At 42.9% G+C, this 19158-nt stretch overlaps 1 protein-coding gene and 1 long non-coding RNA gene across 2 annotated transcripts; both read left to right on the top strand.

The window, feature by feature from the left end:
- Positions 1-10148: 10148 nt before the first annotated feature.
- Positions 10149-11772, top strand: LOC120528314. The gene is made up of 4 exons (XR_005633482.1): positions 10149-10694; positions 10796-10865; positions 10976-11144; positions 11464-11772. It is a non-coding gene; the product is annotated as an uncharacterized LOC120528314 (long non-coding RNA).
- A 1995-nt stretch (positions 11773-13767) lies between these two features.
- Positions 13768-16805, top strand: LOC120528917 (zona pellucida sperm-binding protein 4-like). The gene is made up of 13 exons (XM_039752993.1): positions 13768-13968; positions 14049-14170; positions 14252-14324; positions 14397-14555; positions 14625-14812; positions 15093-15190; positions 15265-15305; positions 15360-15392; positions 15558-15747; positions 15823-15970; positions 16139-16214; positions 16439-16561; positions 16665-16805. Exons 1-13 carry the CDS (start codon positions 13812-13814, stop codon positions 16784-16786), a joined length of 1530 nt encoding a protein of 509 aa, XP_039608927.1. The 5' UTR covers positions 13768-13811; the 3' UTR covers positions 16787-16805.
- Positions 16806-19158: the final 2353 nt, after the last annotated feature.

Raw genomic sequence — 19158 nt, 5'->3', positions numbered from 1 at the left:
CTCTCTTACACAGCATTGGTATTGGCAGTCCAGTCCAGTTTATCATCCAGCTGCACTCCCAGGTATTTATAGGTCTGCATCCTCTGCACACAGTCACCTCCAATGATCATGGGGTCCATGAGGGTCCTGGGCCTCCTAAAATCCACCACCAGCTCCTTGGTCTTGCTGGTGTTCAGGTGTAAGTGGTTTGAGTCGCACCATTTAACAAAGTCCATGATTAGGTTCCTATACTTCTCCTCCTGCCCTCTCCTGATGCAGCCCACAATAGCAGTGTCGTCCGCGAACTTTTGCACGTTTCAGGACTCCGAGTCGTATTGGAAGTCTGATGTATGTTGGCTGAACAGGACCGGAGAAAGTCCAGTCCCCTGCGGCGCTCCTGTGCTGCGGACCACAATCTACATTTAGTCTCCACTATAGTCAGATACTTGCCTAGAACTGTCAAAATATTGAGTTGTCATGTGGCTGGATATTCAAATGGGCAGGCTGTGGGGTCTAAGACACCCACCATAGCTTGAGTTGTAGGCCAATGACTGGTAATTAAATGATTAAACGCTAAACGGGGAGCTCTGGTTTCAGGAATCGCACATTGCAAAGTTCACAAATTTGTTGAACTAACTAAACCCCAACCATCCTTGGCATGTGAAACTGTCAAGATGTTCATGTGGTAATATATTCAAATGGGCAGGCTGTGGGCCCTAAGGCACCCGCCATAGCTTGAGTTGTAGGCCAGCGACTGGTGATTAAATGATTAAACGCTAAACAGGGAGCTCTGGTTTCAGGAATCACACATTGCAAAGTTAACAGATTGTATTTGTTACCAAACCTACGCACATTATTGGTGTTGAAAACTGTCAAGACGTTGAGTTGTCATGTGGCCGGATATTCGAATGGGCAGGTTGTGGGCTCTAAGACACCCACCATAGCTTGAGTTGTAGGCCAAGGACTGACTGGCTGCCTGGAGGGAGCAGGTGGACCTACGACAAGAAGTGCTTACCCTTTGGTTGTGTTCAGTGATAGAAATGTCATTACACGCTTTACAAACGACGACAACCTCCTCTCATTAACAGAACTGCCACTCAGTACATGTCGTGGGAAACACTTCATTCTCTGTAATCTGTGAAAATCAATGAAACCAGCATGACCGGCACCATCAAACCATACGGCGTAGGCCAGGGGTCTCCAACTCCAGTCCTGCAGGGCCGCAGTGGCTGCAGGTTTTCATTCTAACCGTTTCTTAATCAGTGACCTGTTTTTGCTGCTAATTAACTCCTTTTCCTTTAATTTTAATTGACTTTTTTTTAAAGATTTGTTGTTCTTGAATTTCGTCATCATTCCTCTGAATTGCTTCATTTCTTTCCTTAAACGGCACCCAAACAGAAATGAAATGTGAGGTGAGGGAGCTGACAGAAGACCAGCTAAGTCAGGGCCTCAAACTCCAGCCAGTTGCTTCATTAGGCGTCGAGTCTTGTCGTTCATTACACCCGTTCTTTAATTCCATGGCTTGTCGCTGCTCTTATTGTGTAATAGCAGACACGTCCAAAACCGTGGATTTTCTCTCTTCTGAGAGTGCTGTGAAAATATTCTGTGGTCCTGAGCCCTCCACCCTTTTTATTTTCAGGTATTGAATGATGGACACACAGTTTGCTGGTCCGGTTTTGGCTCATTTTGTATCTCGTTATTGTTTGGCAGCTGATTAAGGACAAAGAAACAATTAAGGAGTCTGAGTCTTCAAGACCAAGTCAGTTAAGGGACGAAACGAAGCAATTCAGAGGAATGACAAAGTAGTCCAAGGGAGCAAATCTTTAAACACAAGTCCATTAAAAAGAAAGGAAAAGGAGTTAATAAGCAGCAAAAGCGGGTCACTGATTAAGAAAAGGGTTAGAATGAAAACCTGCAGCCACAGGGGCCGAGTTGCGAACCCCCTGCTCTTAGAGTTTTGAGTATCCATACAGAACAGAATACGCTTTTTCACGGACCACCCACACTGGTCTTAAACAACTGGTTGGAGTTTGAGACCCTGACTCAGCTGGTCTGCTGTCGGCCCACTCACTTCACTTCTGTTTAGGGAAAGAAATGAAGCAATTCAGAGGAATGATGATGTAGTCCAAGGGTGCAAATCTTAAAACACAAGTCCATTAAAAAGAAAGGAAAAGGAGTTAATTAGCAGCAAAACAGGTCACGGATTAAGAAAAGGGTTAGAATGAAAACCTGCAGCCACAGGGGCCGAGTTGCGGACCCCCAGCTCTTAGAGTTTTGAGTATTCATACAGAACAGAATGAGGTTTTTTCGATGACCACCCACACTCTTCTATGGACTGGCTGCTGCCCAGACATTAACTCTTAACCACCTGGTTGGAGTTTGAGGCCCTAACTTAAGTGGTCTTCTATCGGCTCACTCACTTCACCTTTCATTTCTGTTTAAGGACAAGAAACGGAGCACTTCAGAGGAACAACAAAAAAATCGGGGAGGGAAAAATCTTAAAAAAAAAAAAAAAAAAAAAAGTCAAAATAAATTCTAAAGTCATTAATTAAGAAAACCTGCAGCCACGACGGCCCTCCTGGACCTCAGACGTGGGGGAACCCCTGGACTTGACTAACGCTTCCTATTGTGTGCCAAGCCAGCTGGGAGTGGGCGGGGCCAGGTGGAAGGACGCCAGAAGTGACGTCAGAGGCGGTGAGGTTGTCAATCATGTGGTCTGTCGAGGTGTTGGTATACAGCGCCACCTGCTGGAATGGTGAGGAACTACCACCGCCAGTGCCTTTATGGTGTACACGTGTGTGACAGAGGATATGCTCACGGGGGGCCATGTTCAGTTCCAGACCACCCATTATGTAGTCTGATCTCGTATTGTTTTTTTTTTTCTTTCACTTTTGATGGTGTTTTCCTGCCTTGCACCATTTGCTTGGTGGGATTGGCTCCAGCTTCCCTCCCACCCACCTCAGGATAAATGAGGTTTACAAACTGGGTGGATGTGTTCCTGATTGGACATCCTGTATGGATTTAGCAGGTGACGATACGCTAACCTTAGGTTTTAATTGGAATTCTCTTTGGGCGTCTGGAGGGTGGCATCATGAGGGATGAGCCAAGACAGGGCATGGGCATTCTTGACTGTCCAACAAATGAACCAAAGTACAACTGTGGCAGCCAGTCAGGAGAAGGCGGTTACAAGGAAATGCTAATAAACTCTTGGCAGCGAGTACATCCAGGAGTGACCACACACGGTCCAGCCTGACGGTTGTCGTCTCTCCAGTGTCGCTCACTGTAGCTTGGGACTCTTTCAGAGTTCTTGTATGTCTATTGGTGGCCTCACCCGCTCGCCATCTTCGGTTTTTAAGGTCTGCCTGCCCAAGTGGACTTACTGACACATGCAAAATAAAAAAAGGCTTCAGCCCCCTGCTGACATTTTCTTGTTATTCAATACTGAATCACACAGAAAATTACATGTGAAAATATAAAAAACAATTTGGATTACAGAAGACATCATTATATCTTCTTCCGTTGGGAGTCTCCTGTGTGGATCATCTTGTCCCATCTCTTCCTGTCCAGAAGTAATAAGTCGTAAGAAATGTAATTGCATGAGGGACACGAGCAGCCCATTGGGTTTAGAAGTTCAGTGGAGACCACCTGTCTGGGGTGTTAGTTAAGCTGCAGTCTTTAGTAAGCCCCCCCAGGGGGAGGGTCCAGCCTGTGGTGACTCAGCATGGTGGTCTCATTTAAATACAATTACCAATAAAACACCAAATCGTTGATCTCATAAGTCTTCAGTGTGACATATCACTGGTCCACCAATTGGTTTTGGAAGTCCCATCATGAGCTCAGTGCTGATCACCTGTCTGGGGTTACAGTTTATCGCATCTGGTTGTGAGTCACTATGGTGGTCTAAATTAAAATAAATCCTAAAGCACCAAATCATCCATCATGTGAGTATTCACCCCAGTTAATGTGAAGCAGCAGCAGTCAGCCCAGCTTGAGAAGTCCCATCATGAGCTCCATGGAGGTCACCTGTCTGAGGTTTCACTTGATTGTATCAGAAGGTCCACCTTGGGTTGAGTCAACATGGGGGAGTCATTTAAATACAATTAGAAACAAAACAGCACATCATTGATCTCGTAAGTATTCACCCCCCTTTAATATGACATATTGTTGGTGCAGCCCACCGGTCTGGGGTTTTGATTGATTGTATCAGCAGGTGCAGCTTGTGGTGAGTATGGTGGCCAAAATTAAATTTAAGTAGAAAACTCCAAATGATTGATGATGTAATAAAAAATGGCGCTGAATCTGGAGGGGCCAGCTTGTGGTGAGTCAGTATGGTGGTCTTAATGAATTTACAGTTATTACTGTAAACCTCAGATTGTAGCAACGCCACTCAATACGGACTTCATTACCCAGCATCCTGAGGAGGTGCAGTGCTATTGGGCAGCCAAGGCTTCACTATGGATGTTGCTAGAAGGAGAAAAAAAAACCACGAAGGACTCCCAATCAGCTGATCTCATAAGTCTTCACCCCTATTAGTATGAAACATGACATGACTGATGTGGCCCATTTGTTTTAGAAATCCCACCATGAGTTCAACAGATTAATTGTAATAAAAAATGGTGCTGAATATGGAGGGGCCAGCTTGTGGTGAGTCAGTATGGTGGTCTTAATGAAGTTACAGGCTGTAGCAATGCCACTCAATATGGACTTCAATACCCAGCATCCTGAGGAGGCGCCACGCTATTGGGCAGCCCAGGCCCATTGGTTTTAGAAATCCCACCATGAGTTCAACGGATTAAATGTAATAAAAAAATGGCGCAGAATCTGGAGGGGCCAACTTGAGCTGAGTCAGTATGGTGGTCTTAATGAAGCTACAGTTATTACTGTAAACATCAGATTGTAGCAATGCCACTCGATACGGACTTCAATACCCAGCATCCTGAGGAGGCGCTGTGCTATTGGGCAGCCCAGGCCAAATTGGTTTTACAAATCCCACCATGAGTCCAATGGAGGTCACCTGTCTGGGGTTCCACTTGATTATATCTAGAATGAATGGGAGCTAAAAGGTTCACACCCTCTTGTGCAAGTAGTCCATTCTCAGGAAAAGGCAAATGACGGGAGTTGTCTGTCACACTGGGCGTGGTCACCATGCCGAGATCTACAGAGGTCTCCTAGGACTTCAATAAAAAAAACAAAGAACAGTCTGGCAAACAATTGAAAAATCCACCATTCCAGAATCCAGACCACCACCCACAAGAAGAGAGGACTTCAAACATCTACCAGCTTGCCCTGGTTAGGCCATCCCAACAATAACAATACAAGATGAAGTGAGAAGTCTTCAGGAAGTGCAGAATTTCATCAAGGGACCATCCGGGTAGCTCTTACCACTGTCAATGTCAAAGATCATGCGTCTACTATTGGAACAAGAGATCTACATGGGATGTGTGTCTGGAGAAACATCAGGGCAAGACTACAGGAATAGATGAGGCAATGATGAGTTTCTTGGCCACAGTACCAGAAGACAAGTTTCGTGAAAACCTGGTACCAACATGGTGGTTGTTGCGGACGACTGGGGCCCTCACCCAGTTGGGACAGCCTGTGAACCAGAAGGACCAGGGGGAGAGAACAAACACAGGACAGTACCTCCCTCGGGCCTCTAGATGGCAGTCCACCTGCATAGCAGTGGTGCCTACACTGTAAAATATTGCTGTAAATTTACAGTCAGTTTCCTACAGTATTTTCCTGTATTTTCTTTACACAGTAACATACTGTAATGTTTTAAAGTATTACTGTATATTTACAGCAGATAACTGTTTTCAATGCTTTTCTCCCTAAATACAGTAACATACTGTAACATACTGAAAATACAGTAGCATACTGGACAAGCAAAGCATTCTGGGATTGGTTTGTGAGGAGGAGGTGTACACTCAGCTGAGATTTAAGATCAGTAACATTAGAACTTTTAAGAGTACTCTTACGTACTGCTAATTAGGTTATAGCTTATCATTTATCACCCAGCCTATTCAGTTAATTTATTTTTGATAGTATTTTTTTGCACTTTACATTGTTGAACTGCATTTGGTGTTTGATGTTTGTGAAGCGGGAGAACGTGTCGGCGACAGAATAGAAAGATCCAGAAACAATTTGTTGCGGTTTTGACTTGGTGAGCCTCTTTCTCTTTTGCTTTATATTTTTTTTCCCTTTTTTTTTTCTTTTTTTCTTTTTGTCTTCGTTAGCGAGTTGGTTAGTTATTCGTTTTACAATTGTTTCACGCTGTCGGCCATCTTGTTTGTACATGTGCAGTTAGTTTGTACTTAGCAAGGTATCGTATAGCTTTTAGAGCCCGCACAACCATTTCTCCCTGCTCGTAAAGTGGAAAGCCCTCTTGTCCAGTTAATATTTAAACACTATCTTTATTTTTAACTTGGCACAAAGTGCTGTGTCTATACGTTTTGGGCCAGTAGGTCATGAGACCAAATAAATTTATTTTAAAGTAAAATGGGACATTTAGGCATTGTAAAATAACGTAGATGTTATAATTCAACGTCATTTTACATGTAAGGCATCCAGTACACGAGTTTGAAACTAATTTAACTCAGGAAACTTTAAAGTTTGTCAAAGCAGTAGTGGAAACTTAGCCGTTAGTTGCAAGTTGTCAGGAAAGCAACATAATAAAAGCAGCGAGTGTTTTTTTTTTTTTTTTTATCTCGACTTGTTAGATTATATAACTGATCCAAAAATGCTGCAGTGTCAGTTCTGTGATCGTGCTTTTCAATCAATATTGTTATTTTGTCAGCATATGAAAATCCATAGTCATGTTCCTAATACTGCTTTTAAATGTGGCATTCCAGATTGCTGTAGGTCCTTCAAAAAGTTTGCAGCTTTCAAGTCCCATATATACAGAGACCATAACAGGGGGGCTGCAAAGCGGGATGTAACACAGACAGACCTAGGACTTGATGCTTTAAACTTAGTCTGTTACATTTCTTTGTGCCAAGCAAAATTTAGTGATTTAAAAAGCTTCTTTGCTCACTTGAAGTCTCACATTAAAGAAGGAACCGTAGTATCTTGCCCATTTAGATGTAATAAAAGATTTTCTGTGATATCCACATTTTCCTCTCATTTATCCAGAAATCATCGAAATTGTTCAGTGGAAAGGCTCGGTCACAACATTCTGGAGGCAAATGTTCCAGGGCAGATGTGCACATCTCATAGTGATGTGGATGAACACTTGAGTATGCAGTGTGAGGTTGTGATAGACTCTGTTGATGGTGCCAAGGAGTCAGATATAGGCCTAGTACCAGATATTGCAGATGAGTGTCTATTTTGAAGAATTTGGCATTGTTTTACTTAAAATTGCAGGCAAAGTTGGTTCTACCATCTTCAGTAATTCAAACGGTAATTGAAGGGTTGCAGGACATACATGACATTAGCCAGTCACATGTGTTGCACAAACTAAATGAAAAATTGACTACTCTTGGAATTTCAGAAAATGATAGAAGGAGTGTTCTTGATGTCATGAAAGCTGAGGATCTTTTCCGGATTTGCAATACCCATGCACTAAAACGGATTTGAGGAGGAAAGTCTTTTTATAAAGAGTATTTTAAATATGTGGATCATGTTCCCATCTGCCTTGGAATAAATGAATCAGGCAAGGAAATCTTTGCTCAGTACATTCCAATTAAACAAACGTTAGAAGCACTGTTTTGTTGTGAATCAGTCAGGAAACAATATAAGAAAACAAAAGCTGAAATCAGAACAGAATACATTCTCAGTGATGTTTGGGATGGCAGAAACATTTATGAAAACAGCCTGTTTAAAACTGATTCAGAATCTTTAGGTTTAATCTTATATCAGGATGCCTTTGAAGTTGCTAATCCACTTGGATCAGGAAAGAAAAAACACAAGATTCTTGCTGTTTATGTCACACTTGCAAACCTCTTGCCTTTCTGTAGGGCAAGCATTGACCACATGCAGTTAGTTTTATTGTGCAGGGAGCAGGATTTTAAATACTTTGGTCAGGACGTTGTCTTCAGTCCTCTGATTAAAGACCTTAAAGACCTTGAGGAGAATGGTATTACGTTAGCCGATGGAAAATTGCACAAAGGTACATTGTGTGCCATAGCAGGAGACAATCTCGGCTCACATTACATTGGTGGATTTGTCGAAAATTTTAGTAGGAGTAGCAACTTTTGCAGATATTGTGAGATTGACCGACAAACATTCCAGTCAGCACCCCTGACAAAGGCTTTAACAAGAACAGTGAAGTCTTATGAACAGAATGTTAAAGATTTAGATGCTGCCAGAGCTGACAGTGTTGTTGGTGTCAAATTCAATTCTGTTTTTAATGAGTTGAAGTATTTTCATGTTTGTCAGCCAGGATTACCTCCCTGTCTTGGACATGATCTTTTTGAGGGTGTTGTGTCCAATGACCTTGCATTGTTCATTGATCATCTTGTGATTCAAGAGAAGCAGTTCACATACCTCGAATTAAATCGGCGCATTAATCAATTCAGGTACCTTGGCAATGATGCACATGATAAGCCATGTGAAGTACACCCAGGTGGTGAGAAATTACGTGGTCATGCAGCACAGAACTGGTGCTTGCTCAGGCTTTTACCTGTTTTGGTGGGGGAAAAGATTGCCAGTTCATCTGAAAATGAGGTTTGGCAATTAATACTACAACTCAGACAAATAGTAGAGCTTATTTGTGCTCCTGCCATTAACACTGGTCAGATAGCATGTTTATCAGTCATGATAGATGAATATATAGACACTCGAGCAAAGACTTTTCCGTGTCACCCTCTTAAACCAAAACATCACTACATGTGTCATTATCCTGAGCTCACTAATTGGTTTGGTCCTCTCATTCGGTTGTGGACGCTCCGTTTTGAGAGTAAGCACTCGTACTTTAAGCAGTGTGCAAGAAAATTGCACAATTTCAAGAACCTGAGTGCTACATTAGCAGAAAGACATCAGCTTCTGCAAGCATACTTAAATGCAGGGAATTTCTATCCTGAAAGTTGTGTAGTGGAGAGAGGGACAGATTTTCATATAAATGACTACAATGATGACATTAGAGGGTCAGTTGCTTACCTAAATTTTCAGCCAGGAGACACGATAGCAACAAATGAAGTGACTATAAAAGGAACACTTTACAAAAAGAACATGCATGTTGTTCTGGACAGAAATGATGAGGGTCTTGTATTTGGGAAAATTGAGTTGATTCTCATTCATGGCAATTCCAATGTACATTTTGTCACAAAGAAATATCAGTCTTTTGCCTTGTGGACCAGGGAATTCACTGTTTGACATCACAAAATTTGGGTGACTTATGCATTAATCAAAATAACCTACCTGATTACTATCCTTTGCCTGAATACTCCTTGTGTGGTCTGTCTGTAATAGTTCTTCATCATTCTTTTCCATTACTAGAATGATGTCTGAGTTACAAGAAGAAATTAAACAAACTGTATTGTCAGTAATACCAGGCCTTCCTGAGGAGCGACTCAATCAGTTAGTTGAGAAACTTATAGGCCTAGGAGTAGAGAGTTTTGAAGATTTAGTGTATGTGAAAGAAGAGGACATCTTAGAGTTCATACAACCTATCCAGTGCCGAAAACTGCTCAATGCCTGGAAACATCACGGTAAGTGATTAGCCAATAAGCTAATTATGTTGTGCTGCATTGTTTATGGTATCATTCTTGAGTCAATATTTAATTTCTTAATTCATTTTTTAGAACAAAAAAGCAGCATTTTGGCTCAGCAATTTGTTCAAGCTAGCTCTCCTCAACATTCACCACAAACAAGCTCCTCAGGCTCCTCTGTAAGTAGCATGGGATATTCTGCATCTTCTACCAGTGTGTCTCCTGTGTTTGTTACCTGGCCTGAAACCTTCCAAGTACCCTGGGACTCAATGCCAACTGGTATACAAATGGCTATTGCAAATTGCCAGAGACCTTCACCTGCTGACCGAAGACAAATGATAAGGGTCCTTGCTGATGAAATAAGAAAACATGAATCAAATCCCACCAGATCACAATGCCTTATAGTTGTTCGCCAAATAGTCAAGCAGTATCCAAAGAGTTTTGCAGACATGATTGGTGACAAGCAGATTGCAGGTGGATATGCTTCTCTTCTGTCACAGCTCAAAGTGCATAGAGCATCTGAACCGGAGCAACACACTAAGTCATCGGATCCAGAGTAATGAGAGTGGAACCATTAAAAAGAGAAGCACCACAGACTCCTATGGTTGCACACGATGGGAGCCTGAACTTCCAGCTGGTGAAAGTTATGACAGCCTTGAAGTGAAGCGTCAAAGAATGGAGGAGATATTTCTTCATGAGGGAAGCACTGGAGCAGACAGAGGAGAAGTTCGTAAGTTGATGGAGGAAACATATTGCTACCAGCGTCGAATGATAAATGCCATCCCGTCTCCTACCATTGCCAATTTGAAAACAAAATGGCCATACCTCTTCATGCAGAGGTATATGAATAGTCATTTTGAACTACTCACTGACAGAAATGTCCTCAGCCATTTGGAAATGTCATTTAAAGAATGTGGGAAACTCATTACTGAGTATTTTAAAGCCAAGCCAACTAATACCATTGTTCAGAATGTCCTAACCAGGGGTGAAGAGGATGTGGCTGCCTGTGTCTTGCAGCTACTCCTTGCACATTTTGAGGAGAAAATGGATGGGCTCATCCTTCAAACAGATGTGAGTTAAATATTTTCAAAAAATTATATTTATGACTGTATGTATGACTTATTTCTAATTGTTTGCATGCTGCGTCTGTTTATTTATTTATTTTACTTCAGGCATTTGCCACATCAGCAGACATCCACGGAACACTCAACTTGCTTGGCAGTCCTTGACTGATAATTCTTGGTACGTAAACATAATAGTGTGGAAATCTCATTTTACTAGATAAAAGTTACTCAGGTTTCAGAGGACTCAGTACAGAGTCATGGGTATATTTTTGTAATCTTTGTTTTCAGGTCAAAATCTAAGTAACCAGCGGTGGATGGTGAGCATTGAAGGTCACGTTGTATGTGAAGGAACACAACCCAGCTTTGTCTCTGGACTTGCAGCTGTATTTGCTTCATATTACAATTTCAACCTCCAGTATCAAGAAGAGGCTGCATGCACCCTTGAGTTTGTTCAAAGGTAAGGCATTGGCTTATTTTCTATCCATATATTGTTTTGAAAACTGACATACAGTTCCATTAGACTTTATTACACACTGCCTGTAAAACGTTTATACACTACTGAGCTTAATCTCTTTCTCTCATGCTCTATCAAACATTTCACCTTTAACCACCCTGACATACACCATGATGTTCTTTCTCTAAATTAAATTAGATAAAATTGGTACAGGCAGTCATGTACATTTGTTTTAAAGAATGCAAATTGCAGTCATGACAAAGTGAGTTATCATTATTTTTTATATAAACAAGTAAATGTGTTTTTTTTCTTTGTTATTTAGACGATTTCTTGACATCAATCCTGAACGAGGGTCCAAGGCCAAGCAAGGAAAACTTGTATCTAAGAAGACTGGCCGAGTAGTCCAAAAAAAGAAAAGCTCAGTAAACCCTCATGTTTCCTCTCTACTTCGTAAGATAATGGACTTTGAATGGAATTTTGTCTGAGTTCATCCAAGACCACTTTCTCAATGTTAATTTTGACAGTTTCAGTATTTATCCAATATGGTGTTCATAATCTGTTCTAATGTAAAACTCAAGATTGGTTCACTTTTAAATTTACCACTGAACAATACACTTGTTTATTGAGTGAGTTTCCCACTTTTGTTGCAATGATTTGTTTATCTGAAATAATGCAAATTTAAAATAAATGTTCATTGAAATGTTTCAAATGAAAGAAGCATTATTTGTTTTCATTTACATCCATTTTAGTCAGTAAAAATTGCAATATAATGTTAATATCAATGCTGTAGTGACAATCTATGCTACTAGAAAAAACACCATACAAAATGGTAATCACAGTATGACCACTGTAAAAATACAAACCTTTTTCTTGTAATTTTACAGTAAAATACTGGCAGCAGAGTTGCCAGCCACTTACTGTAGAAATACAGAGATGCTACTGTAATTGACTTTTACAGTATTACACTGTAATTCATAATACAGTATTGTACAATAATATTACAGTATCATACTGTATTATGAAATTACAGTGTAATACTGTAAATGTTAATTACAGCAGCATCACTGTAAAAGTACAGTAAGTGGCTGGCAACTCTGCTGCCAGTATTTTACTGTAAAATTACACCGAAAAATTTTACAGTGTAGGATTTTCACTGGGCCACATAGGACTTGAAGTTCGGGACAGCCCTGTTGGGTCCTGCCAGGGGGAGCTAAAGAGCTCTATTTTGTTGGGCTTCCCCGAGACACCTGGGAGTACCTGTGGATCTCACTAACAAGCCAGCAAGGAGGAGGAAGAGGATGAAGCTTACCAGCAGGAGCAGAGTGAAGAAGAGGAAAGTGCTGTGTGCTCGGTCTGTGGTAACTGTGCTTAAAACTGTGCTGTTTTGGTGGGAAACGAGGGAAAGCGTTTCCCACAAAAAAAGGTAAAATAAATAGAAAGTGTGTCCTCAACTTGTGTCCACGTCTGTCTGTGTCGGGGTTGGGGAGCTGGCACATCCCCCTGGTGTCCATACAGGTTAACGTTCTAATAATATCCCCCTGGTTCTTGGTGATCTCCTCCTGGTGGCACCCACAGCTCCCAACAGGGCTGAGGATACGGACTCCGTGTCCCATGATGCCCTGCGGGAATCTGAGGAACCATTTCCATCCTAGCGAGCTTCCAGCGTTCCGGGGGATGTAATGCCCTAGAAAGACTGTTTTTCATACTCGAGGGACGTCCAGGCCGAACTGAAACGTCGCTGTCTATCACAATAGATAGATAGATAGATCTTTACTTGTCCTCAGAGGGAATTTTAGCGTTTAAATAAAGCTTATTATTATAATCTTTTTATTATCAACACACTAATAAGGCAAAAAATATATCTTTTTAAAGGTGACTGTACATCTATATAAAACCTTATCTTTGCCAACAATATATAATTTTGGGTACAACAAAGAAGGTCTAAATCAGCACCAGTTCAAATGAAGCGTTTCAGACAGAGCTGCAGGTAAAACCAAGAGAGACAGGAATGAAAATGAAAGATTAGTAGAATCCACAACAATAAAACAGCTCTAGGGGTGTTGACATTTTATAAAGAGGAATGTAACAAGTTCCGAAAGAATAAAAAGCTGCTTGTAAAGACGGATGAAGGAAAAATGCCGAGGGGAACAGCGTTAAGGTCGAGAAGTTCAGCCAAAAAGGGAGGGATGTCCTTTGAACAAATTCATATCCAGACAAAAGATCGAACAAAAAAATGTAATCAAAGGCTCAGCATCCCAACACCATAAGTTATTACGTGACAAAATGAGCTAAGCGAACAAGCCACTACTTACATAACGGGTCATTCCCAAACCAATTTTTTTTTTTTTACAAACACCCTCTTTAAGAAATACTCGTAGTTGTGAAGTTTCTCTTCTCCTTTTCTTCCTTGATGTTTACTGATTTCCCTCAGTAAATTAACAGACACGTCGACCCGCAGAGCGGTCACTCTACACGGTCTTCGAATGGACGTATCAGTCCGATCCCGTGACGTTCTGATTGCTCAATAAATCCGCACGAACACAAGGAGTGCCGCCGATTTCCCGCGTCTTCTCAACTAACGAGTCACCTGAGCCGCAGGCGGCGATCATTTAAACCCGCGCGCGCGCTCTCCTGAGTTCATGTCATATTCCTGTTTGGCGCATTCACAGCATGGCGCGTTTGGGTTGCTGGTGTTTTTTCCGGTTTGCAGTGTGGGTGTTGGGCGCTCATTTTGTTTCTGCAGCGTTTGGGGCTGTGACTAAGAAATGCGATGAGGACAAGGCGATGACGGTGTCGTTTGATGGTTTTCCGGCAGTTTTTCTCCAGAGTGAGTGCGGTTTGTTCTCGACCAGTGCGACTTGTCTGAGTCTTCAAGTAAATGTCACCTCACTTTTTTTAATTTTTCAGAGACGAGAGGCGGGCTCGTAAAGGTGACCAAAGATCTCCCAGGAGTCGTTCTCCATTTAATCTCTGGTCGCACCACACTAACGGTCCCCTTTTCTTCATCGTTCGCTCACGTGACTGAACCGGTGAGTAGCGCCGACGCTTTAGTCGTTTTTAAATTAAGCTGTATCTTGTATTGTGGTCTGAGCCTCTCCTGTTCACTTTAGGGCTCCCAGTACGTCGTAACCATTGCCGTTGGATCTCGAACAAATGTGAAAACCTTCACATGCCCTAAACCAGGTATGCTTCTCTTCTGGGTTGCCACCCTGAGTGTCTCTCCCATTTTCTAAATGGGCTTTATGACCATCGCAGCTCGCCGATCTGGGAGTGTTGCTGAGAGATGTGCAGTTGCAGCCAGTGAGAAGCTCCCTTGTGGAGGGTCTTCATCCATCACTCAAGCAGACTGTGAAGCCAACAACTGCTGCTATGATTTGAGCAGCAGCACCAGTCCATGCTATTATGCCAATGATGGTGAGTGGTTTTGGGTGAGTGAGCAAAGGTGGCAGCTACTGGATATTCATGCTTGTTTGCTTTGTCCAGTGACTGTGCAGTGCACCCTGGATGGCCAGTTTGTGGTGGTGGTGTCTGAGAAAGTGACCCTTCCTTCCCTGGATCTCGGGTCAATCCAGTTGGTGGACAGCAGTTCCCCCAACTGCAGCCCTGTGACCAGCCTGTCCAGCTTTGTCCTGTACCAGTTTCCAGTCAGTGCCTGTGGCAGCACAGTTCAGGTGAGACTCCATCTTGGTGATGTGCAGTAGCAAGCACTCTGTCAACCATAGGAAGTTGGAGAGCTGAGTAATCTGATCTCTGTATTAGACCTGATGGCTTGTGGTGGATCTAATATTTTAGTCCTCATTCTGTAGTGTTTCTGCCCTAGTAAAGGGGATGAGGTTTGTTCTAAAGTTGTTGGACCATACAGACCTTAGTAATGTCTTGCTGATGTGAGAGAATTACTGCCATCTATGAAGTCATTGCAGGGGGTTTCCATTTCTAATGTCCCTGTTTCAGCTTTCTGGTGGCAATGTGACTTACCAGAACACCATGTCTGCTGCCATCACTGTGAGGAGTGGTCCAGAGGGCTCCATCACCAGGGACAGTGTCTACAAGTAAGGCTTCTGAACCTGCTTCCTCTGACCCTAAATGTGCTCTACCTGCTATGATGTGGTGTTTCTCTCCTCAGGTTATTCTTCCAGTGCACCTACTCGGGAAGCCAGGATGTGCAAGTGGAGGCTGAGGTGTATACTGTGGCGCCACCTCTTCCAGTAGTAGAGCAAGGGCCGTTTGACCTGGAATTGGTCATTGCAACAGGTATTGTTGGGTGGGGTCCATGGGTTTTTTTTTTTGTTTTTTTTATTTCTATTCCTTTCACAGAATGGTGTGAAGGTACAATAAAGTCTTGTAGATTTGTAGTTCCGAGAATCCTGTGGTTAGGGTGGGATATTTCCAGTAATTTCTGCTCTTTTCCATGGTCAGATTCCTCCTATGGCTCTTACTATGTGGATGCTGACTACCCAGTGACCAGAACTCTGAGGGATCCTGTGGCTGTGGAAGTGCACATCGTGAACAGGACTGACCCTAACCTTGTGCTGACTCTTGGGGACTGCTGGGTCACTCCAGGACCTTCTGCTTCCAGCCAGCCCCAGTGGAGCCTTCTGGTGAATGGGTAGGTGACCACCTTGTAGGAGGGTGAGGTGAAGAGGGTGGCTGGTCAGTGCTAACTGGGGGTCTGTTGTCCCAGGTGCCCATACATGGGGGACAACTATTTGACCAGCTTGGTGACTGTGGACAACACATCTGGAGTGGCCTACCCAAGTCATTACAAGAGATTTGTGTTTGAGATGTTTGCTTTTGTGGATCCTGTAGCTCGGCAAGCCTTGGCTGAAAAGGTGGGTGTTTTTGTGGCAAAGGATAATTCTGCCTTGTTGTTTCTGTGGTCTTGGTTGAAATACTCTGGTTTGGTTTGTTTGGAGATGGGTGTATGGATCCACACCAGTGTGGTCCGTAGTTTTTCTGCTGTGTGGTTTCACGATTGTGTTCCTGACTTTTCTCTGTAGATCTTCATCTACTGTGTTGCTGCTGCCTGCTATCCCTCTGCCACAGACCCTTGTACTCAGAGCTGCCCTGTAAGAAGTAAGTAGCCCATGGCAGTTGGTTTTGGCTGTGGTGTCTGTTCAAAGCTGTAATTACAAGGCACTGTTACTGGAGTAACAGTGACACCATGTTCTACAAAACAGAGTGGCATGGAGACTGCTTGCATTGTAGACATGGGGTGTGAAATCTGGTTGACTGCCTGGTAAAGGGGGCTCGGGGTGTGAAGCTAAACCCAATTTTTTTTTTTTTTTTCCCCTGCCCAGGATCTGGCAGAGCTGCAGACAAGGTGGCACAAATTGTTTCCTCCAGGAAGAATATGCTCCTTCACAGTGGTCCTGTGGTCTTTGTGGCTGACGGTATGCAAACCTCCAGACTGGAGCAGAAAGGTAATCATCTTGATCCTCCTGTAGCAGTCCAGATTTCTGCTTGATGTCTTCATCCTTTACTGTATGGCTTGTAGAGTAAATGTCCTTTGTCTTCCTCCCACAGCCTCTCTTCCCAGTGGATACCTGGTACTGGGAGCTGCAGCTGCCATGTTGATGGTGATCCTGGTTTTAGCTATAGTTGCTTTGAGAAGGTTGAACAAGCAGAAAGTGAATCTGAAATTTTAAATAAAAGGCTCTTCATGAATGGTTGGAATCTTGTGCAATTTTTAAATGGAGTGACACCTGTGGGTCTTGTGTCTAAAGCTCTAGCTGTCGATTTTTGATTTATGAAATTGGTGACCTACATTTCAGCCGTAAACCCACACTTGAACTCTTGTTGCATTTATTGCTGGCCTCCTTTACTTATCATATCCCATCTTTGCCAAGTCTACTCAAGGAGTGCTTTTAATGGATTGTTGGACGACCAGGGAACTGTCTGTTTGTACAGGATTGCTTTCTATTAAACTCTGGGATGTGTCTGAGCTACCCTCTATACCCTGAGCAGCTCATGGTATCGCATGGAGGCTTTGAGCTGACATTCATCTACTTTTTCTGGGATCCTTTGTTTCTACAATGGGCAACTTTCATTTTCATATTGGTGATGTTGGCTAACCAAATGCACCAGTATGGCTGCTTTAAAGGTTGGCGTGGCTTGATTGGCTCAATGATCAGGGTCCGGCCCGTTGTGCCTCATGTCACTAGGCACTACCATCCCATCCTGTGGGTTTCTTAGTGCTATGGTGCAAAAGTACCTGTAATTGATTTAAAGTCGTGCCGTCTGCTACATGTGGTACATTCCTGCTCATTGCATATAACCAACAAGTGAACTTTGGGTGTGTGGTTTTTAAGCACACCATCTCTCTCCATCTTTGCTCTTTGTTGCCAACATCTGCCAGTTCATCCTTGGGGATGGTGTTGGAGTGACTACCTGTCCTTCCATGACTATGTTGAAACATTTCCTTATTCTTGATTCACTTTGTAGCATATATCAGTAAGGTGAGATCGTAGCTGACTGTGCAGCCCAACATCTGGTCCAAGCTGTGCTCTTGTCACATCTGGAATACTGCAACTCTCTGCTGCTGAGTGCAAATGAAATTGGCATTTAGTGTTGTGCCCTCCTCAGTTGGTTGGTGTCACACCTCTTATGTTTGGTTTCTATCAGCATTGAATACCTTATTAAATTCTTGATTGTCAATGGCTAATAGACAGAGTCGCAAAAACCGGCTTACACTCTTTGAAGAATTGTAAGGCCAGGTATATACTTCATCTTTCAGCGGACGCTCCTGCTAAACCAGTGTTACAATGTTTATACAGGGTGGGCTATTTATATGGATACACACTAATAAAATGGGAATGGTTGGTGATATTAACTTCCTGTTTGTGGCACATTAGTATATGTGAGGGGGGAAACTTCAAGATGGGTAGTGGCCATTTTGAAGTCGGCCATTTTGGATCCAACTTTTGTTTCCTCAATAGGAAGAGGGTCATGTGACACCAAACTTATTGGGAATTTCACAAGAAAAACAATGGTGTGCTTGGTTTTAACGTAACTTTATTCTTTCGTTATTTACAAGTTTTTCTCTTTGTGCACAGCCATTGACATGTCGCAGATGTTAACACGTGAGGAGCGGATAGAAATTGTGTTATGTCTGGTGAACGCAGTAACCGGGTCATTGCAGCAGATTTCAATGCAAGACACCCTACGAGACAACCCATCTCCCATGCTACAGTTAGCAAACTGCTTGCTAAGTTTCGTGAAACTGGTTCAGTGTTGCATTTGCCAAAATGGGGACGCATGAAAACTGTCACTAATGAAGAAACCTCCGTGGCTGTCCTAGCTTCATTCAGCAAGAGCCCACAGCGTAGCACTCGCCGCACGTCACTGGAGAGTGGCATTAGTCGAACATCCCTTCGGCGGATATTAGCTACTCACAAATGGCACCCTTTACAAACTCCAGCTACTGCAGCATCTCAACGTGATGACTCAGATCGGCGCACTGAATTTGCAGAATGGGCAAAACAAAAGTGGAACAGGACCCTCAGTTTACGCAGAAGATTTTGTTCAGTGATGAGGCAAACTTTTATGTGAATGGTGAAGTTAACAAACAAAACCACCGCTATTGGTCTGACACTAACCCACATTGGATAGATCCCTCCAAGACTGTTGGAACAACAAAATTGATGGTGTGGTATATGGGGTACAAAGATAGTGGGGCCATTCTTCATCAATGGAAACCTCAAGGCCACTGGATATGCGAAATTGCTACATGATGATGTGTTATCCTCTTTATGCACTGAAGCTGGCACGTTCCCTGAGTTTGTCCAGCAAGATGGTGCTCCTCCACATTATGGGTGTCAGGTCCGAGCATTCCTAGATGAACAGTTTCCTGGAAAGTGGATTGGTCGTGGGCCAGTTGAATGGCCCCAAGGTCTCCGACTGACCCCTTAGACTTATCTTTGGGGTCATCTGAAGGCAATTGTCTATGCTGTGAAGATACGAGATGTGCAGCACCTGAAACTATGGATACTGGAAGCCTGTGCTAGTATTTCTCCTGCGG

Source organism: Polypterus senegalus, chromosome 4 (genome assembly GCF_016835505.1).
Source record: "Polypterus senegalus isolate Bchr_013 chromosome 4, ASM1683550v1, whole genome shotgun sequence".
NCBI classification, from domain to species: Eukaryota; Metazoa; Chordata; class Cladistia; order Polypteriformes; family Polypteridae; genus Polypterus; species Polypterus senegalus.
Note: the sequence above shows the minus strand (reverse complement) of the source record. Positions and strands in the feature narration are given on the sequence as shown.

Excerpts from the sequence above, each read along its gene's own strand:
- LOC120528917 (XM_039752993.1), top strand. The coding sequence starts at position 13,812 with ATGGCGCGTTTGGGTTGCTGGTGTTTTTTCCGGTTTGCAGTGTGGGTG. Across the intron at positions 13,969-14,048 it reads TCCGGCAGTTTTTCTCCAGA|AGACGAGAGGCGGGCTCGTA; the intron begins GTGAGTGCGGTT and ends TTAATTTTTCAG. Across the intron at positions 15,393-15,557 it reads GGAATTGGTCATTGCAACAG|ATTCCTCCTATGGCTCTTAC; the intron begins GTATTGTTGGGT and ends TTCCATGGTCAG.